The 23,326-nt window shown below is 33.3% G+C and overlaps 2 protein-coding genes across 2 annotated transcripts; both read left to right on the forward strand.

Moving 5' to 3' along the window:
* The first annotated feature begins 2,356 nt into the window (after positions 1 to 2,356).
* LOC114260158 (peroxisome biogenesis protein 22) lies at positions 2,357 to 10,137 on the forward strand. The gene is made up of 8 exons (XM_028200215.2): positions 2,357 to 3,044; positions 4,860 to 5,096; positions 5,187 to 5,234; positions 6,555 to 6,611; positions 6,691 to 6,792; positions 8,197 to 8,262; positions 8,761 to 8,862; positions 9,722 to 10,137. Exons 1-8 carry the CDS (start codon positions 2,940 to 2,942, stop codon positions 9,824 to 9,826), a joined length of 822 nt encoding a protein of 273 aa, XP_028056016.1. The 5' UTR covers positions 2,357 to 2,939; the 3' UTR covers positions 9,827 to 10,137.
* A 9,551-nt stretch (positions 10,138 to 19,688) lies between these two features.
* Positions 19,689 to 20,831, forward strand: LOC145798207 (uncharacterized). The gene has a single exon (XM_082885700.1). The coding sequence runs from the start codon at positions 19,689 to 19,691 to the stop codon at positions 20,829 to 20,831; it is 1,143 nt and encodes a 380-aa protein (XP_082741826.1).
* Positions 20,832 to 23,326: the final 2,495 nt, after the last annotated feature.

Here is a 23,326-nt window from a genome sequence, read left to right on the forward strand (position 1 = left end):
CATGGTCCGGATTGGACCGGATTGGGATAAAACCAAGACCAATCCGTTATTTACGGTTCCTAAAAATTGGAACTAATCCAATCCGTTTAAATCATGGAACCAATCCGAACCAATCCATTTAAATACGGATTGGATCGGTTTAGGACTACGGATTCACATAATTAAATAACAAAAATATATATATAACACTTGAATTTCATAAAAATATAAACATAGCGCTATATTAGTTCCATAATAGCAACATATTTTTCTATAATAACGACATACTGTTCTAGAATTTAAACAACCATAAGAAAACTGGTTTCACCATAAGTATTTAGACCATTGCAAATTAAAACTTAAAATTAACAAACAAAAGTAATAAAAGAAGATATTATACGGTTTTAGGTTTGAGTTTAGATTTTACATAGAATAAGAAAAGATACTATGGGGGAGGATGCATAATAAAAATATAGACTATTTGTATACGGTCCGGATCGGTTCCAATCCGGAACCGTGGGATTCAATCCAGAACCAATCCGTGAACTACGGATTTTTAATTATTCAATCCGAAACCGAACCGCGGATTCAAAAAACCAATCCAAACCTATCGGATTGGACTGGACTGGATCGGATTACGGATTTAACGGATTCCTTGCTCAGCCCTAGATGAAATGCAACTAACCCTTTTTCAACTAAATTTTATTTCAATTAGAGAAATGTTACAGATCATGAAAATTTTGTCATGAAAAGAATCATGAAAAATTTGTGACCCTTAGATTATCTTGATTAGTGTGTGGTGTTTTATTGTAAGTATAATTCAAATGTCACAAATTTTTCATGACTATTTTCATAAAAGATTTTTTATGATATCTAGCATTGCTGTTTCAATTATGATTTCAAAATGAAAGTTGGACCATCAAATTTACCAAACAGATGGTATCTCTCATAAGACTTCAAAGTGTGAATTGTGATCTTTGAATAGCACGCCAAGTTATAATTTTGACAATAACAAGTGGAGTTAATTTAAAAAAACCTTGAAGTATGGATGGGTTGGAGGTATAAGATTCGCGATGATTTTTAGTTTTTTATTAATTTCAAGTTATTTGAAATCTAATTCCTCAATTTTAATTTTTTTTAAACGTAAGAAATTTTTGATGTGTTTTAAAACACCATTATAGATTACAATTAACTACGGAAAACACTAAAAGTATATATTATATGCATTTTATAATTAAAGAAAAAAATGATATAATTTTATACTTTTTGAGTCATAACTAAAATAATTAGCGGATGGCACATGCGATACATGTGCAATTCAAATAACTAATAATAATAAAGAATTTAATACATATAATATATATGTTGCTTAAGTGATAAGTATATTCTTAATGAAACTCAAGATTTTGGATTCAAAACTTGCTTACGCTGTGTACAATAATTTTTTAAATAAAATGTCATAACCAAACACAGTATGAGGCATAACTAAAAACTTCAAAAGTCATAACTAAAATAATATCATAGCTAAATAATAAAATTTGTCATAATTAGAGAAAAAAATAACATAATTATGAGTACATATGATGCATCATTTTAAAAGGTGTATATGTTAGAATTTCCCATTAAATTATTATACACTCTATCAAAAAATTACACAGCCTCATTAAAGATTAGGTTTGAGAAAGATAGGATTGACGAAAAAAATTAAGGTTCGAGAAAGATAGTGTTGACGAAAAAAATTAAATTATATCGTACAATGTAAAACAGCACGTTTGGTATGCTAAAAACAATTCAATAAAACAGTGGTAAAGTCAAATTTCAAAATTTGGGGGCTAGAGTGAGTGAATGAAAAAAAAAAAAAAAAAAAAATTAAGGGTATTATTGAAAAATATTATTATTATTTTGATAAACAAATAAAAAATAGATAAATTATTTAAAAATATTTTCACAAATTTTTGTAGTATCTATCAAACATTCAAACTACCTCGTTTGGTTATTGCTTTCAATGAAACCTGTAGATATCGGCCACGTGGGCTCTGCCAATCACTCCCCATCCATTAGATCTTGGAAAATGATCTAATGGAAAATGTTAGAGGTTTCAAATTTTCTATCAAATAAATGATCAAATGTCTCACATGGGTGTGGGACCCATAAAATTACGGACCCCAGTGAGACATTGATCATTTATTTAGTAGAAAATTTGGTATCCCTAGCATTACTCTTAGATCTTCCCATCAGAAAATTTGGTGTCCCTAGCATTACTCTTAGATCTTCCCATCAGACAGTGACTTTTTAGATTAAAAATTTCATCACTCCCAAGCCGTTGATTTTCTCACAAATCTTTCAAAGTATTAATTCCATTAATTTCCAAACCGTTGATTTCATTTTGCATACACTTTCTTGCTTTATAGATTTGAATTATAAATGCACTATTTATTTAAAATATAAATTGTCTCTGTAATTTAAAAAATTATAAATATTTTTTTATTAAAATTTTTTATTTAATAAAATTAATTAAAAAAATAAAATTTATAATTACTCTCTTATAAAATAATAAAATTATTTAAATTATTAATTAAAATATGTTTCTAATCTCAATAAAAATTATTAATTAATTTAATAATTTATTAGTAAAAAGGATAATTTATTATGAAATTAAAAATTTTAAAAATAAAATATAATTTTAAAAATTATAGAAATAATTTATATTTTAATTAAATTTTAAAGGGTGTATTTGTAATTTACTATAAATTCTTTATACACGACCAACAGAAAATACAAAAGAAATTTCATCGAACCCCCCTCTCTCTCTCTCTCCGTTGGAACCACGGCAAGATCTGAGAACTCGAATAGCAAGTCTCTCTATCTCTCTCTCTAGAGTCTGCAATGGAAGACATGAGAGTTTGACGACTCTTGAAGCGAGCAAAGCAACCGACGGAGGCGTATTTCTGTGTTCGGCCATGGCTGATTACTCTAAAGACGAGTTGTTACAGCTGATCAAGAGATTTGGGGCCTATCTCACTGTCAAGATGTCCAATCTCTTCTCGATCTCCCCCGATAATCTCGTTCGTTCCTTAACTCTCTCTCTCTCTCTCTCTCTCCATGTCCTCTTTGAATTTTACATGTTCGTATGTATGTATTATTGTGTATTTGCATATTTAATTATATATATATATATATGTATATATATAGTGTGGGTACGGATTTGAGTGGAACTTTGGCGTTAATTTTTTTTTTTTTTATTTATTTATTTATTTTTTTTTTTGTGGTGATTGCATCGAATTTCTTTCGCGTGTTTTGGTACTCTAGTGAATCTGTGTTTGGTTGGGAGTTTTTGGGAAGAGATTTGGAAATGAAAATAGAAAAAGATAAAATATGAGATTTCACAATATTTTCACACACCTTTTCCATTTCCAAATCCATTCCTAAATCCCCCAACCAAACACAAGCACAGCGTTGATGATTTGGTTTTAGTGATAGTTGAGAAAAGAATTGGCGTTTGAATGTTGTTAACAACTAGAGGAAAACTGGTGAAACATTTGGACGGAATTGAAGGCTAGTCCTTACTGATTTTTAGGTCAAATTCAACTTGAAATAAAAATAAACAAAAGGAAAGAGAAGTCTGGCTTTGATCACTTTAGGGTCAGCTACTGAATCCTCTTTTGCCAGTCTGATATGCCTGGGATTATAAGTTTGATAAAATCATAGGCCATCATACTTGTCAAAAATAGAAACAAAGAAAAATCACAGACTATATCTCTTACATGACAACTTGTATTTTTTTGTCAGAATTTACTATTGTTTTCGTCGCATAGTCTAGTTTAACAGACACCTGTCATTTTTAAAAATTTATTTCTTATCGTTTTTGCATTATTGAAGTCATTGCTGTTGGTTGTCTTTAGTATTGTTTCTTTACCATTTTAGAAGATTTTTTGCTATTGAGAGAGCATGGACATTGACTTTAAAGAAGCAAAAGAAGAGCATTTGCTATCGTGATTAGACCTTATCCTAGAAATTGATAGTTACTTTGTCTATCAATTTTTGGTTTTTTTTTTTTTTGACTTTGGTGTGTCCTGCAAATATGTTTTACTGAAGAGAGTCAGAAATTTCTCTATTGAACATGAAACTGAAGTACTGTGTTTATACTGGAAACTGGGCACGTATGAAGCACGGACACCTCTCTGGAGGTTGCGTACAGGTGTCCAACACACTGAAAACAGTTGAAAACAGTTGGACACGCTGTAGACATGTTGGGACACGATGAGGTTGAGTACTATTTTTTTCAAAAAAAATTAAAATTTTTAATTTTTTTTACTAAAATAGCATGCCTAAAGTTGATAAATTTGATAAAATTAATATTTGACATAAAATATATATTAAATATTTAAAAATATACATATAATAAAAATATAAATATATATGTTTTGAACATGGCTCCAATCGTGTCTTGCAATTTATAAAAATTTATGTGTTCGCATGTTCGTGCTTCGTAGCTGGGCACATTGGTCAGCCAATTGTGGCACTAAATCTTTTGTAGTGTGTCTATTTCTAAAGATACGCCCCATAAGGAGAGCCAGTTACTAGTAGATTCTTGTGTTGACTTTAGCACTTTAAATAGCACCCCTGGGGGGGTGGGTGAGGAAAATAACACCGAAGTTCTAATTATTTTTTTCTTTAATGAGACAATGTAGTATCTACAAGCTATAGCATTACAAAGTTTTGTTGGGTTGGTAAGGAGTTGGTAATTACTTTTGTAGTCTTGTTTTTGTTGCATCATCTTGATGCTCCTTCAATAAAATTATTTATTTATCAAAAAAAAATATTCTGGATAATCTGCATTTGCTCTAGTATGATGGTTTTTACTTTGTAATTATTTGCAGGATACACAGTCTATTGGGGCTTTAGCAGGGCTTGCCATTGCCATACTTTTTACATGGAGACTATTGAGATCAACTAGTGGGGCTCAAAGAAGACAGCCTAAACGGCAAGCTACTACTCCTAGTAGTTCTGGTGTCGTCAGTACTCATTCAAATGCAAATTTGACATTTTCCGGAGACTTGTCTTCAGAAGATTCAAGAGCACAAAATGTTATTGATGAGTTCTTCCAGCCCATAAAGGCAACTAAATCTTTTTTCTATCTGTTTTTGGATTATACGTTGCTTCATACTAATTTGATTTGTAATTAATTTTTTTGTTACTGCCTGCAGCCAACTTTAGGACAAATAGTTAGACAGAAGCTGAGTGAAGGAAGGAAGGTAATTTGTTTAGTTTTTCTTGTATTTTTCTTATTTAGTAGAGGTCGCTCGTTTATAGATGATGTTGTTTTATACTTCTATTGCCTGTCATTTTTTGATAGAACCGGTTCCTGTTGTGAGTGGAAGTTTTATCCTTCTCTCGTCAATTTGAGCATGTTTCTTTTTTAAGAAATTAGATGATTTTAATTTTCTTGGCTGGTGCATGCTCCTGACAGATTTTGCAAGTCAAACTTTTAATCGTAGAACTCAATTATTCTAAATTGATTATTTTCCAATGATGTTAGAATTTTGATGGACATTTTTGGTTCACCAATGGGGTCTTTGAAATGAACTTTCTTGCCAAGTAGAATTTGGGAAGCTCAGCAGAATGAAGAATAGGGCCTTGTTTGGTTTGTTTTTCAAAAAAAAAATTGGAAAAAATTCTCTACAAACAAATTTTTAAGAGTAATCAAACCAAACAAATTTTTTCAAAAAAAATCTCAAAATTTTGTTTGGTTACCTACTTTTCAAAATCACTCACTCTCTCTCATACACATCAAATCAATCACTATTTTTAAAACTCTCTCCCCAAAACAATTTTCCAAAACCATTTCTGAAAAAAAGGCAAATCAAACAAATTTTCGTACTTTTTATCTCAAAAATTACTCTACAAACACAAACCAAACACACCCTAGGTCTTCTGATACCACATGGGAATCATTTTAATCTTTTCCATGATTTGTTCTTTGGCATTCTTTATTTTACTTTAATCTTTGGTTCTATCTTTTTTAATCTTTGATTTTTCTCATGATTTCCTTTTTGATATACTTGACCCTCTCTTGATTTATGCTTTTCATTACGTTGCATCTTTAACTAGACACGTTAATTTTTCTCTAGAAAATATTAAGTACACCCTTTTTCCTTGTCAACTAATACCTCACTATGAGATTGTCGTAGTTTTTGTAATTTAATTTACCCCTTGGATTGGATCTTTTACAGTTTGATGGATAATTTTGTTGTCATCCTCACGTCTTGAAGTTATTTGATTTGTGTTTGGCTATTTTATTTCACGGGTAGTGTACCCAATACTAAATTTAATGCATTTTCAACCTCCTTGAGGACAACAATAATAGAGCCTCTGCCACCGCCACCAACAATAATAGTAACAACAAAAAATACTAATGGTGATGTAATTATTGAAGATACACTTATATTGTACAACCTATGCATGGATTTGGTTGCATTTATCTGAGTTGCATTTAGGAACTTGGAAGATAGAATATCCTTTGTATCTTTTAACTCAATTTATGATTCTAATGCTTTCATTGTTTTCCTTTCCAGGTAACATGCCGGTTACTTGGTGTGGTTCTTGAGGAAACTAGTCCAGAGGAGCTTCAGGTGGTGACATTCTCTGTCTATTAAATTTTGTGCCTGAATTAGAAAATGATTGACATTGTGGTTACCTTGCTCTGAGCAGAAACAAGCGACTGTGAGATCCTCTGTGCTGGAAGTACTGCTGGAGATTACAAAATTCTGTGATCTTTATCTCATGGAAAGAGTTCTGGATGATGAAAGTGAAGTGAGTGTAAACCTTTCTGCTTTTTTTTTTTTTAATTTTTTTTTTACTATTAATCAATAGTATAATTTGTTTTCCTCTGCATGCTAAATTTTGTTAGGCTGACTTCATAGTTACTTATTGGCACCTTAAAGTTTTCTTATTGATTTACTTTTTGTTGGGGAAGTGATTATGAGATGAAATGCTTAAAATTGATGGATCAACAAAATCTGTTCATACCCACCCAAAACAAAAAACACAAAATCCGTACAGTTCTTTTTTGCGAATATATGTGAAACGTGACTGAATACTTATGGAATTGATAGCATTTCTCTATTTGTATGGTTTTCAACTGCAGGCCTCTAGGGTATGATTCCATTGTTGAACTAAAAATAACCACACTCAAGAAAAAAATTTATACAGGTCAATTGCATATATTCTAACTATTTAACCATCAATCATGACATGTAATAATTGTGTAGGCATCTATATAGTACAGCCTAATTATATGATTCCATTGTTGAACTAAAACACACAAGAAAAAATTTATACAGGCCAATTGCATATATTCTAACTATTTGACTGTCAATCATGATATGTTATAATTGTGTTGCATACCACTACTGGTGTGACTTTAACCCCCCTTTTGTCAAAAAGTTGTTCGTTGTGGTTTCAATTTAACTATTTACATTTTTATTTTTATTTTTTGAAAACGATGTATTTGAACACTGTTTCTTTTCAGGTCATTTTGTTTGGCGCAAGTTCTTCAATACACAGAACACTGCTTTAATTTTTAAGTAGTTTTAACAGGCTGTTTCTATGAAATTTTGCAATAATAGTTTTCAGAAATGCACTCCACAAACATTTTCTCGATGTCAGTTCTCTCTCTCTCTCTTGCAAAAGTGATTCTGAGTAGATCTTAATTCAATTAAAATTCGAATGAGAATATGAAGGAAAGGATTGGAAGTTATTGGAATATACAAGAACATTTGATCTTGTTATTGCTAGTTCATGCAATGTAAAAACTTCTGTTTAATGGTCTTTTTGCTCCATAGTCATGTCTCTTGAACATGACCTCACTGGTACCATTTGATGTTCATTGCAAATCATCGTAAGGACAAGGTTGGACATATTTATGACTAGACAACAAATATGCAATTGCATTTGTGGGTATGTATACGTATATCTATGGGTGCTTGTTAATTGATAAGTACTTCTAGTCAGCAGTGTATATAATTATTGACTTCCTCTAGCATTGCCAATTTTGTGATTTCTGAGTTTCTTTTGCAGACTAAAACCATTAGCAGGTTGCCATAGCTTTCTTTTTGCACCAGTGATTTATTAGGTTTCGCAATTGGTCCATATTTGTCAATTGCAATAAATAGAATATAGTATCCTTGTTATTCATAGATAAATAATTTTATGCAGAAAAAGGTTCTCACAGCTTTAGAAGATGCTGGGGTCTTCACATCTGGTGGCTTGGTCAAAGACAAGGTAATTAGTGTAAGCTTACTGGCAGTATTCAAAATATTACAATTGACATTTTTCTTTCCATTAAATAGCTGGAAATGTGTTTTTGTTGAGATTGGTTTCCCATGATTTGCCATTGAAATTATCAAGTGGCATGTCAAAAATTATAATTTTTTAATGATTACTCATCAAAGAAAAAAATTGTTGATGATACACAATTTTTATCTTTGCTTTGTTTTTTGGCTCTTGAAATTTTCTTCTCATACAGAAAAGGATATATGTACTCTTCTATAGCCAGAGTTGTAAGAAACTAGGAAGGAGTATTGATGGAGTTAAGGTCTTAGCTAATCACATATGGTTTACTTGTAATATTAAGATACATCGACCTTAATCTTTAATTTAATTGATGCATTCTTCTCCTCGTATGCCTTTGCAACTTTTTTTTACGTCTTTCTTTCTTTTTTTTTTTACTTTCATATTTTTGTCATCCATTTTCTTATCCCATATGCAATGCACCTACAGGTTCTCTTTTGTAGCATAGAGAATGGCCGGACATCTTTCGTTCGGCAACTAGAGCCAGATTGGCATATTGACTCAAATCCTGAAATCGTTTATCAGCTGGCGGTAAACTTCAAATTCTTGATTCACATAGTTATCAAATTGTCTATTGCATTATGAATTATAGGTTCAACCTACCTACTTAATAAGATGAAGAAAGGGCAGAAAATATAACTACCTAACAATGCATTTAACAAGGTATGTTAACGACCATTAAGGAGAAAACGTGTCAAAAACCTTCTAATTTTGTAGTTAATATCAGCGTCATGTTAACAGATCATATCATTACAATGATTAGTACTAGAGAGAACCCCATAGCCACAAGGAAAGGAAAAAGAGAGGAGAATGTTTGATTGACTTTGAATTACAATGTTTGGATGTGTTTTTAATGGATACTCTATGAAGTCTAATTTCCTACTCGTACATTTTGAGTTTGCAATATTTCACCTCTGGTTTCAAATTCCTGGCATGCTTTAAAGTGTTCAAACAAAAAGCTCTCTAGTTAAATTTTCATTTCTGTACAAGCTACCTTAAAAAAATGGCATTGCATTCTTGCCATGGAGAGCTCCTCTTTTATGCAGAGGCAAAATGAATTATATTTTCATTTCTTAGAAACTGCTAAAGATAGTTGATGCTTGATGGTATACTATATTTGATGATATCCCTGTTTGTATCAAAACTGTGCATCTTATGTTATCATCAAGATTTGATATGTTAGAATGCTAGTTACGCCACATGGGCTGTGGAAGATATGACATTGACGTTGCACATTTTGTATTGCTAATTATTTTTAAAGGATTATTCAATGTAACCAAATCTGATTTTGTTATAAATCATCATGCCAGTTGCTGACTTTTTCTCCCACTCTTTTTTTTGTTTTGTTTTTTTTTTTTTTTTTTTTTTTAAATTTATAAATTGGTTGCAGCGATTCATCAAATATCAACTCCACATTTCTCCCATCAAACCTGAGCGAACTGCTGCTAATGTTTTCAGCTCTCCATCCTTGGAACAGTTCTTTGGAAGCATTTGATGCGAAAGCCATGTGTTTCACTTCTTTTAGGTTTTCTTTGCTCCGTAGGGTTTAATGTGCTGCATCATACCTTGTATCGAGGTCATTGTTGTCACTCAAATGTTTTCTGGTGCTCGCCAGGAGTTGCTGATTTTCAGCTGAGAGCTCCAATGTGTAATACTTCTCTATTGAGCCAAAAAAGTTTTGTGTGTCTCATCTTTGTGCAGTAGATTAGCTTACATTTAATCAACATTGACTGTTAAAACTCATAAAATGGTTGTCTGTAATTCATCCCAGTTAAACATATGCAGTTAAGAATGATAATTTGTTTATCTTTTGTGACACTGTTGGAAAGTCGAAATTTGTCAGAGCCCATGGCTTATGGTCTACACTATTACAAATTTAGTTTTGGTGTCACAAGACCTGTCTTATGCTGTAGTATTTAGTTCTGCTGTATTATTCTTCTAATTGTTATTCAGCCCCGAGGAATTTACAATATTTGTGATGGAGTCAGTTTGTGCCAAGTTAGTCAGTCTGTAATCAGTTTTTGTGGTTGATTATTACATTCATAGAAGAGTGACTCCTAATTGGTTACAATAATAGAAATTGTGGATGTTTTCTTGTGGTAATTTATGCGTCATATGCTATTAAATTCCGTAAAACATTCTTTCGCTGTTTGATTAAATGTAATATTTAGGCCAAGTTTGGCATGTCCAGAAAAAGCTAAGATGTCAAAAAGTTAAAAAGTTAACATTATTCTATTAAATTCCGTAAAACATTCTTTCGCTGTTTGATTAAATGTAATATTTAGGCCAAGTTTGGCATGTCCAGAAAAAGCTAAGATGTCAAAAAGTTAAAAAGTTAACATTATTCACCAAAGTCAACAATTATGGCTGCACAATTCCTAATCTTAATTTTCTTCTACAAATCAATTTTTATAATTTTTTATTACACATTTTTTTTATAAAAAGTCAAAAATTTAATTCAAACATTTATATTTTCTCCCTGAATTTTTTAGTTTAAAAAGATAAAAAGTACACTTATTTAGGATACGCCAAACAACTCCTTAATGGAGACCTGTTCCAGGGATGCAATATTTGTTTCTCAAGTGTTTCAGTGAGCTCTCTTCCGTTTCTTCTCTCATGATTCTTTCAATGGTAATTCAGTAATAAAGCCGGAGAGAAATTTTGAATTCACTTTGCACACAGAATCAGATGAGTAATTAAATTATTTCTATATGTATTTGTTTTTAGGAAATACAACAAAATTAAATTATTTATCTAATCTTAATAATAATAAATAGGATGGTACCAAACGTGGTGTTTGGTAAAGGAGTTCTTAACTACTAAGCTATCACTGTCTCTGGGATGGCATTAGGTTAGAGTTCCTGAATCAAACTTTGGGATTTGTTCCGTAAATGGATTGGTTGGGGATTGAGGCATGAGTGGTCTGTTCAAATAAAATTCAATTCAATAATGTTAGGATTATTTATTTTTTCATCATATGTTTTTTTATTACTTTATATGTTTATTTTGAGGAATATATGTCACATTTTATTAATATTCAATTTGTTCGAGATTAGTAGATGCACAAATATTATACTGAGCAATGTTAGAAATCTTAAAAATTCTATCAAAATTTTTACTAAATATCTCATATGGGGGTGAGATTTACACAATATGGATCCCATATAGATCTTATACCCATATAAAACATTTAATAAAAATTTCAATATATATGATGAGATATGAATGTATATGATGGACCCAACATCATTCTGTATATCAAAAATTGACCCAAGGTCGTTTTGTATATTTGACAAGATAGACCCACGTCATTCCGAATATCTGATAAGTTAAAATATCTGTTATGTGATGACCTAATTGCCATAATATAGCTGTAATGGATTAGACCCAAGGTCGTCTTGCCAAGTATGATCTATTCTGTTCTATATTTCTGTTTATGTTATATCAAAGGTTGTTTTGTAATGTATTAGATCCGAAATCGTTCCACTATGATACAAAACTTAATGTGAGAATGATTTTGTGGGTATGATACGATCTTTTCATACTTGTATTATTATTATTATTAGTGGTAATTCATTGCTACTTTGTTGGCTAACATATTTCAATATCAAAATTTTAATTTTTTATATTTAGGGGTATTTTGAGAAGATAATTAAAAATTATTTTTTGATTTTTTTTGATTTTTTTGTGAGAGAGAGAAGTCGGTTAAAAGCTGAGAAGTGACTTTTGACCCACTTTTCAAAATAGGCTTTAATGTACTTAGCGTGAACATGCCATCACATTTTTTACATGAATTTCATGTATTAAAGCATTATCAACTAACAATTTATTTTTAAAGAATTGATGGTTATATGTGAATTTTTATTTATTTATTTATTTTTGAACAGATGGTCATTTGTGATTGAATAAGTGAAAAATATCACTGTTTAGTTTAAAAGTCAAAAAATTATTAAAAAAATTAAAAAGTTAATAAATTATACAAAAAAATCAAAAATTCTCTTTTCTATTTACTTTTTGTAACAAAATACAACAATCTTCAACAATACTTTTCCCAGGCTTGTAGTTTTTTTATTGTGCGATATTGTCTTTTAATTTGGCAAAATGAGAAGAAAAAAAAAGTCAAAATAATTGGTTGTTTTATGTTAATCTCTTCGCATGATAGAAAAAAAAAAAAAAAAAATTATGAATGAAATAATTAAATTTTCGTTGGGTGATCAATCAAACTACCCGATGTCTTTGGATTAGTTTTTATGAATGAAATAATTAAATTTTCGTTGGGTGATCAATCAAACTACCCGATGTCTTTGCATTATTTTTTTTAAAAAAATGATCAGAAATGTTCAAAGCCAAAATCATTGTTTGAAATGGTGGGTGGCAATAGTTGTTGTTGTAAGAATTTTTCCTAAATATGATTTAATAAGGCTTATGTATGATTATACTAGATTCATCTCATTAAGTAAAATACATGTACATCAATTAGATGGTGACTAATCATTTATGAATACACCTCTATATACATAATGTATAGAAGACTAATGGAGATAATGTCAATGCATTAAATGTGATAGATTCATTATGAATGAATCTTAGAGACATTATGTATCTATTATGAATGTATAAGATACATTAATCTATTTAATGAAGTTTATTGAATGAATGGATTCTTTGATGAGAAGAATATTAGTATAAATAGTGTAAGGTCCCAAACCACACTCTCTATCACAAAACTCAAGTTGTCACGACAAGAAGGCTCTCATCGCCGAGAGAGAGAAGTGGTTTGAAGATCTTAAACAAGTAAAGAACTTAAAGATCAAGGTCTTCCATTCAAGATTTCTCTTTCTTACAAGAGGATTCATACTATCATGGATCAAGGTATGTATTCACTTATTTTATATAGTAGAAATTCATATAGTTTTCATGTATAGAACTAAATCCTTGATGGTTTTAGTTTATGATCCGCAAAGTTTTCTATCAATTGGTATCAGAGCATGATTCTCAATTTTGATGCATGAAAACGTATAAGTATGAATTTCATTTTATGATGATGTTTTGTGTAACAAGTGCAAAACCTTGATTTACACTTGCTCAATTTTATTTTTATTTTTGACCAATCTTTTATTCTATTGATATTAAAATAAAAATTAAAAATTATTGAACAAGTGGTAATTAAGATAATATTTTATGCACTTATAATGTTTTGTTACACACCTTATGAGTTGAAACATTGTTGATCAGCCCAACGGAGGTTCAACATTATGTATGTTTGAACAATCGAGATGATTAGTATAATAAATATAGCAATAAGTTTTTCTACCCAACGGTGATAAACTTCCCACGTGCTTTAGTTAATAAAATAAAATAAGAGACATTGAGTTTTTCTGCCCAACGGTGATAAATTCGTTACAGTCTTAATGATTATTTTATTTTATTTTATGTTATTTATTTTTATTAGTCATCTCATTTACTTTTATTAATTGTTAAAATATATTGTTTTTCGGCCCAATGGAAGGATAACTTGATTTCGTATCTAACTAAGTATGTTTTATAGTTAGATATATTTAACTTGTAGTGTTATTTTTATGACATGTGAAAAGTAGTTTTCTTGATTATATTATGTAATGGATATTATGTGTTTGCAGCATTGAATCCTACTGCAATTAATAGTTACTTGTTTGGTATTGAAGCTTTGAGTGGAACTAATTTTAAGAAATAGAAGGAACAATTTGGAATTGTTTTGGGAATTATAGATTTAGACTATGCATTAAGAGAGCCAATTCCTACAAAGCCTAATGATACAAGTTCTAAGGAACACATGGCTTTATATGAAAAATGGGAACGCTCTAATCGCTTAAGTCTAATGATTATGAAAGGCTCAATTATGCCTGCAATTCAAGGAGCAATCCCTGTTTCTGAAAGTGTAGTGAGCTATATGAAATCTATTGAAGAACAATTCATTGGAACTTCCAAATCCCTTGCTAGTACTCTCATGATTAAAATGATGACAATGAAATATGATGGTTTGAGTGGTGTTCGTGAACATATCTTAAAAATGAATAACATGGCCTCTCAATTAAAGGGAATGGACATAAAAATTTCTGAAGGTTTTCTTGTTCATTTCATTATGACTTCTCTTCCTGCGCAATTTGGTCCTTTTAAGATCAATTATAATACGCAGAAAGATAAGTGGAAGATGAGTGAGTTAATTGCCATGTGTGTTCAAGAAGAAGAGAGGCTTAAAGTTGAAAAGCCTGATATGGCTCACCTTACCACCTTAGGTCCAACCAAAAAGATTTTCAAGAAAGGCAAAAGTAAGAAGAAGAAGAATGTAAATGATGAAACTCACAAGGTTAATGAAGAAAATAAGATTCGATGCCATTTTTGTCAAAAGAAAGGTCACATAAGAAAAGACTGTCTAGGTTTTAAAAGTTGGTTAGACAAGAAAGGTAACACTCAATACTTTGTGTCTTATGAATCCCTTTTTGGTAGATGTTTCACCAAATTCTTGGTGGATTGACACTGGTGCAAGTATTCACATAACAAATTCCATATACCTTACAAGTCGGAAACTATATAAAGGAGAACGAACCATTACGATTGGGAATGGAATAGAAGTGGACGCTGAGGCTATTGGCACCCTCCGTCTAATTTTAGACTCTGGTTTTATTTTAGATTTAGTAAACACAGTTTATGTTCCTGTTTTTACTAGAAACCTAATTTCTGTTTCACAACTTGATTCATGTGGTTATGAATTTAAGTTTGGAAATAATAGAGTCTCTTTATTCCACAATTCTCATATGATTGGTTCTAGTACTTTATATGATAATTTTTATTTATTGAATTTAGATTCCACTTATGCACAATCTCTTTTATCCTTTAATGTAAACGACTTGGTAAATAAAAAGAGAAAGCGAATGAATGAAAATTCATCCATGTTGTGGCATAAGAGCTTGGGCCACATATCAAGAGAAATGATGGAACGTCTTATTAAAGACGGAATTTTAAGTTCACTTGATTTTTCTGATTTTAGTACTTATGTGAATTGCATTAAAGAAAAATACACAAAGACAAAGAAAAAGGATGCTACTAGGACTACTGAATTATTAGACGCAATTCATACTGATATATGTAGTCCCTTTACTGTTCCAACTATTTCTGGACATAAATATTTTATTACTTTTATTGATGACTTTTCTAGGTATACTTATGTGTATCTTATTCATAAAAAATCAGAAGCACCGGATATGTTCAAACTCTATAAAGTTGAAGTTGAAAATCAACTTGGCAGACGAATTAAAAGTGTAAGATCTGATAGAGGTGGTGAATATTATGGTAGATTCACTGAGTCGGGTCAAAATCCAAATGCTTTTGCTTTATTTTTGGCTGAGAATGGTATTGTTGCTAACTACACAATGCCTGGTACACCTGAGCAAAATGGTGTAGCTGAGTGACGAAACCGTACTCTTTTGGACATGATGAGAAGCATGATAAGCGACTCTTCTTTGCCAGATTACTTGTGGGGTGAAGCTTTAAAAATTGTTGTACATGTTCTTAATTGGATTTCTAGTAAGGTTGTGCCTATAACTCCTTATAAGTTGTGGGTTGGTAGAAAACTTAATTTGAATTATTTACATGTACGGGGTTGTCCTACTGAAGTAAAAATTTTCAACCCACAAATAAAGAAATTAGACCCTAGAACTATAAGTTGTTATTTCATTAGATATCCTGAGAGATCAAAGGGTTTTAGATTCTATTGTCCCACTCACAGCACAAGAATTGTTGAAACTAGGAATGCTGTGTTCTTAGAGGATGAAAACATTAGTGGGAGTATGAATCTCAAAAATATTTCTTTGGAGGAAAATCGTGATTTTATGCCTTCCACGATTATCCAAGAAATTGCCATTCCTGAACCTATTGATACACAAGAGATTTCTCACATTGGAAAAGAAATTGTCCCAGTTACAGAACAACCTTTACGCAGATCACAAAGAGAAAAAAATGTGACACCTGAATATTTTAAATTTAATATTACAATAAATAGAACTCAAAAATAAAATAATAATAATAAAAAATAAATGCATAATTTAGAAAATTGGAAATTTTATCAATTAAATTGCTAAGGAAATACATTGTGAAACACCACAAATTAAATATTTTAGTAAGTGGTAAGTGATGTTTATAGTTGGGTAGTGAGGTTTTTAGACGTGAACCTAACTTATGGTCATATATAATTTTAGGAGTCATCATGGATTACCAACGAAGGTAATAACTTTTAGAATAGTAAATTGGTCAAAGTAAGTCTTAAGAGATTAATGGTCAAAGTAAGGGTTGGTTTGGCATGAACTATATAATCCATCTTTTTATCTTTTTTTCATCACATCACCTCTCTACTTTTCTGCACATCTTTTCGTAAAAAGACAAAAAGTGCACTTTTTTAGGACACCCCAAACCAACCCTAAGTCCTAAGTCCTAAGAGAGTAGAATAGTCAATGGTCAAAGTAAGAGATAAAATCAACAAGTTAATAAATAAATAGATAAGGGTGAATCAGGGTGATCAGCCAAGATTTACACGCGTCAAATACACGGACCCTTCCGTAACTTGTTACCCACGGATTACTTCCCTATAAATAGGGAAGATTGGCATGTTTAAGGCAACTGAAAAAAGAAATAGAAAGTAGAAAAGATGAGAGGACGGCAGGGGTGAGGATCTTTGAGTGGAGGAAAGGAAGAATAAAAAATTAAGTTAAGGTGAATTATATTATACCTTGAGCTAGTATAATATGTTTTAAATATGTCTTGAGTTTTCATAATATAGTCTACGTATGTTTTGATTCACCATAATTTATTTTATACAAGTTATGTTTATAAATTATTATAAACTATATAAATATTTCAGTTATATGGTTTAATTTCTGAACCCTATTTGGTTAAAAGAAAACTCATGGATATGTTTGTGTATATTTTAAAGAATATTTGACTATAACCTTATAAACAATTATATTGTGTAAGTACCACTACGGGAGTCCCACGCCTTGGGGGACTTAAATAACCATTGGTCCTTGTTTGACCACTTTGTGGTCCCCTGTTTGTCATGGATCCATTGACCCCTGTTCTGATTGTCACTCTAGTGACCCCTGTTCTGTTCTCTTCTGTACCGTGGTTATAGTTGTTTATTTATTCAGTTAAATAATCTGCGTATTTAACTCAAATTATGTTAATGTTTTAGTTTAAATAACTATCTATGGCTATTTTGTATCCTAATACTCACAGTATAATATTTCTTACTCTGCTATGTGGTTGTAGCTGTTACCCCTTTCAGATGACGAGGTTTAGCAGGATCAAGATGGGAAATGAATCGTTGTGTTGTTTTATTTCCTTTTTGATTTCTATTTGTTTTTTTTTTTTTTTTTCCTTTCGGACTCTTGTAATACAATAAAGCTCAAGTAACTATATTTGTTTCCTTTTAAATAAGCATTTGGTACCCAATTATTTTATTTTAATTTATTTAATTTTTCCGCTTGCGCTACAACTACAAAATTATTTAAATTATTTCATTTTTATCTTGTTATGACGCCGAGTTTTTGGGTACCGGGTTTGGGTTGTGACAAAAGTGGTATCAGAGCAATGATTTTTTTTTTAAAAAAAGAAATATAAATAAATAAATAAATAAAAATATATATAGTATAAGTTTTTTTAAAAATTTTTTCTGTATAATTTTCACATTATTTGCAATTCAGATTATTTAAATTGAAATTTAAAATAATAATAATAATAATAATAATAATAATAAAAAATAAAAAAAATAATAATAAAAATAAAAAATAAAAATAAATAAATAAATATATATATATATATATATATATATATTAAACTTGCATTATTTGGTATTATGTGGTATGTCTAACGCAAATAAACCATGTTATATATATGTCTAGACTAAGTTTTCTTGTGTTGTGGGAAATGGCAAACCTATTGGAGTTATTCTGGTACGAGCCCCTAGAAGCTCATCTCCTCCCGAACCAATTAGAGGGCTGGGGTGACTCAGAGAGTCTTGTCAGGCAAGCCCATCCAACACTTGACCATCTCATGGGAAAACCCGTTTATTTGCAGGCTGACCCTGATGAGGATTTCTTATTCTGGAGACTTAGCTGAGGCAGCACTCGTGAAAGGTACATAAGACCGACCCACGTTGTTGGTCTTGCTCCGGACCTAGAACTGCCACATTTTCTGGTCGCACCTCTATCCGTAGGCTTTGTAGAGAGGAAGGGACCCGCATACCCTAGTAGCCACCTTCGCACTATGACACCTCCTCCACAGCACATTGCCTATACCCCAGCTGTGGACTTTACCGATAGTGTATCATACTTGGAGACACCGATATAGATTACTGGACGGGAATTTTGGGGTTATGATCACGGTACTCCTGTTTACATAGTCCAGGTAGTATGGAGCTGCTTCGGAGTAGAGCTCAGTGGGTGGAAGTTTGAGTCCATCATGCAGAGTGAGTTTCCGGGGTTATTTCATGGGCCATTTTTCCAAAGCCAGTTCTCTTGGTGGCCTAACGGTCTATTCTAGACGTCTGACCAGAAGACCCTTTTTGAGAGCTGACCATGATTAGTCTAATCCTTATATTTTGTATCAGTAGGATTAGACATTATTGTGTGACCGCCAGACTAACGCCCTATGTATGGTAACAATGATGTATATATATATATGGTATTAATGTGGTAATATTAACATGATGGTAAAACTAATATGTTATATATGAATGTGGTGATATTAATGTAATAGCAAAACTAATACGTTATATATGATTGTGGTGATAATAAAACTAATATGTTATATATGACGTTGTATCAAAATTGTATCAATATGATGTCACGCTTATATCATTTTACCTTGTAATAATGGCAAACGAAGGAAATGAAACCGGATCATCAGTCAGCGGTACCATCCCAATGGAACAAATCATGGAAAGAGCAGTCACCAACTTTTTGCAGGCCTTGCAAACCAGCATAATCAATGGGACATTAGAGAGACGAGAAGAACCGACTACGATTAAACAATTGCAGGATCTGAAACCCACCACGTTTATCGACAGTCCAAACCCACTAGTAGTGGAGGCTTGGGTCAGGGACATAGAGAAAATCTTTCGCGTGCTACCTTGCACAGAAAGCTAGAAGGTGACTTTTGCCACCTTCACCTTCAAAGACGATGCACAAGAATGGTGACTTCTTACCCTGGAGAAGGAAGATATTGTGACTTGGACGAGATTTTTAGAAGTATTCTATGAAAAGTACTTTCCAGATTCACTACAGGAACAAAAAGCATCAGAATTCATACATCTAAGGCAAGGAACCATGACAGTGGCAGAATATGAAAGTAAGTTCACACAACTGGCCCGGTTCGCGACATATGTCATTCCCACCGAAGCTCAAAAAGCTAGAAAATTCGAAACAGGATTGGATCTTGAAATTAAGGACAAGCTAAAGGTTTTGAAGCTACCAACCTATGCGGCGGTGGTAGATCGAGCATACATTGCAGAAAAAGGGATTAAGGCCCTACGTTCTGGGGAACTAAGCCAGAGGAAGCGATTTTGGGAAAGAGATAACAGAAGACCCGGTGTTGCACCTTCCAAGAGAGTAAATATGGGCACAACCAGTTCAAGCAATCAAGGTCCTGCAAATCCCAGAGGTGGCATCATTCCAGCTTGCACTACTTGTGGAAGGACCCATTGGGGACAATGCCGTCAACATACGGGAGCATGCTTTAGATGTGGCCAAGTTGGCCACTTGCTGAGAGATTGTCCAAAGCTTACCAATCCTACAACTAGCCCCTCTGCAACAGTTCAAAAACTCGCGATATTTGGAGGAGTGAGGAAGGACCAGAAACGCCAAGGAAGAGCTTTTGCCCTGGTGCCTGGAGACCCAGAAATTACTGAAAATGTTGTGTCAGGTACACTTTCTGTTTGTGGTCACTTAGCCCATGTCCTCTTTGACTCTGGTTCAACTCATTCTTTTGTTACACCACATTTTGCTACCAAGTTGGCATCAACACCTGAACCCTTAGGACATGTACTATCCGTGTCTTTTCCTTCTGGAAATTCCACCCTTAGTATTGATGTATACAAATCTTGTACTGTATCCTTAAAAGGTGAAACCTTACACGTAGACTTGATACCCCTTTGCATTGGTACCTTTGATGTAATCTTAGGAATGGATTGGTTAGCTGCCAACTGTGCCTCTATCGATTGTAAAGCCAAAAAGGTATTCCTCAGGCCGCCAAACCAACTCGAGCTTGTCTTCGAAGGAACTGGAGCCTCTCCCCCTCCATGTATTATATCCTTCATGACAGCTCAACGACTGCTAAGAAAGGGTTGTTGTGGTTGTATCTGTTATGTGATTGATACTCAACAAGAGACCCCCACACTCGATGCAATCCCCGTGGTTCGAGAATTTCCGAATGTTTTTCCTGAAGACCTGCCTGGCACCCTAGTTGATTGAGAAATCGAGTTCACCATTGAAACCTAACCAAGTACACAACCAATCTCAAAGACCCTTTACCGCATGTCCATGGCAGAATTGAAAGAATAAAAACTCAAACTACTGAACAAATGCTTCATCCGACCAAGTACCTCACTATGGGGAGCTCCGGTATTGTTCTTAAAGAAAAAAGATGGTACAATGAGGTTATACATCGACTATCGAGAGCTAAATAAAGTCACCATCAAAAATCAGTACTCTCTGCCGCGAATTGACGACTTGTTTGATCAACTGCAGGGCGCCCAAGTATTCTCAAAAATTGACTGGCGTTCTGGTTATCATCAACTAAAATTCAAAATGGAAAGCATCGAAAAGACTATCTTCAGAACCCGTTACGGGCACTACGAGTTCCTCGTCATGCCATTTGGCGTCACCAATGCTCCAACAGCCTTTATAGACCTCATGAATCGAGTATTCAAACCCTATCTTGACGAGTTCGTCATTGTCTTCATTGATAACATTCTTATATACTCTAAATCGCCAGAAGATCATGGACACCACTTGCGAAGAGTTCTACAGACATTACGTGATCACAAACTTTATGTCAAGTTGAAGAAATGCGAATTCTGGATCACTAGTGTACACTTCCTCGGTCACATCATTAACAAAGATGGCATCTCAGTTGATCCCCAAAAGGTTGTAGTAATCGTGGATTAGCCACGACCTACTAACGTATCAGAGATTCGAAGCTTCTTGGGCCTAGCCGGCTATTACCGGCACTTTGTGCAAGATTTCTCGAAGATAGCTTCACCCTTGACCCAGCTAACTCAGAAGAACACACCCTTTGAATGGACGGACAAGCAGGAACGTTGCTTCCAAGAATTGAAGAACAGACTCGTGACAGCTCCAATACTAGCACTCCCCGCTAAAGCAGAAGGGTTTGTATTTTATAGCGATGCCTCATACAATGGTTTGGGTTGCGTTTTTATGCAAAATGGGAAGGTCATTGCTTATGCCTCCCGCCAACTAAAGACTCACGAAAGGAACTATCCAACTCATGATCTAGAATTGGCTGTGGTGATCTTTGCCCTCAAAATCTGGCATCATTATCTCTACGGAGAAGCCTGCGAGGTCCACACTGATCACAAGAGTCTCAAATATCTGTTTACACAGAAGGAATTGAATATGAGGCAACGATGATGGCTAGAATTTATGAAGGACTACGACATAGAGATCCATCATCATCCCGGCAAAGCTTACGTAGTAGCAGACGCATTAAGTCGAAAAACGACCAAAAGTTTGGCATGTACCCTCGTTCCCCGCAAGATCTATGGGTTACTCACCAACATAATCGTGGAACCAGAGTTGATTGAAGAAATTAGAGCCCGCCAATGTGAAGATAAACTTTTGAAGAAAAAGTATGAGGAGCAAGGAAACACGCCCGATCCTAACTTCACGATAAGCAAGGGGATGCTAAAATTTTGAAATCGAATTTGCGTACCCGACCTTCCAGAACTCAAGAAAAAGATATTGGTAGAAGCTCATAGCTCGAGGTATGCGATCCATCCTGGCAATACGAAGATGTATCACGATCTGCAGGAACACTTCTGGTGAACAAGAATGAAGAAAGACATAGCAAACCATGTCTCCAAATGCCTGCGTTGTCAACAAGTTAAAGTAGAACATCAAAGACCTGCAGAAATGTTGCAACCACTCCTTATTCCCGAATGGAAATAGGAGCATATTACTATGGATTTCGTGGTCGGGCTACCGCAATCAGTCTCGAAGAATGATGCAATATGGGTTATCGTAGATCGATTGATGAAGTCGGCACATTTTCTACCAATTAAAATCATGTACTCCCTCTCTAAGTTCGCCACTCTCTACATTAAGGAAATCGTTTGTTTGCACGGCACCCCAGTTTCAATTGTATCCGATAGAGACCCCCGCTTCGTGTCTCACTTCTGGAACAAATTACAAGAAGCTTTGGGAACCACTCTAAGGTTTAGTACGGCTTATCACCCACAAATTGATGGCCAATCTGAAAGGACGATCCAGACCTTGGAAGATATATTACGTTTGTGTGTACTAGACCTCAAAGGTAACTGAGATGATCATCTACCTTTCGTGGAGTTAACCAGTCCTTGGAAGATATTTCGTTAACCAGTCCATCTCCAATATTACATCAAAATGATCAATGTTCAATGGCAGTAAATCAATAAACAGATATGCATCTCCAACAATGATTTCACAAGCAGGGTACATGTATGCACAGGTCATAGATCCCCCAACGGGTGATGATACAGCTAACAGATAGTTCATGGGTTCTAAGGGTCTATTCAATTTTCGAGAAAAGGCATGCGACACATAAGAATGCGTAGACCCCGAATCAATCAGTACATAAGCATTCTGTGTACAAATAGAGAGAATACCTGACACAACGATCTCGGTATTCTGGACGTCTTCCGGTACTAGGGCGAACACTCGGCCCTGCTTCATAGGCTCTTTCCCAGTAG

Source organism: Camellia sinensis, chromosome 8 (assembly GCF_055761805.1).
Source record: "Camellia sinensis isolate YWXY chromosome 8, ASM5576180v1, whole genome shotgun sequence".
In the NCBI taxonomy this organism is placed as follows: Eukaryota; Viridiplantae; Streptophyta; class Magnoliopsida; order Ericales; family Theaceae; genus Camellia; species Camellia sinensis.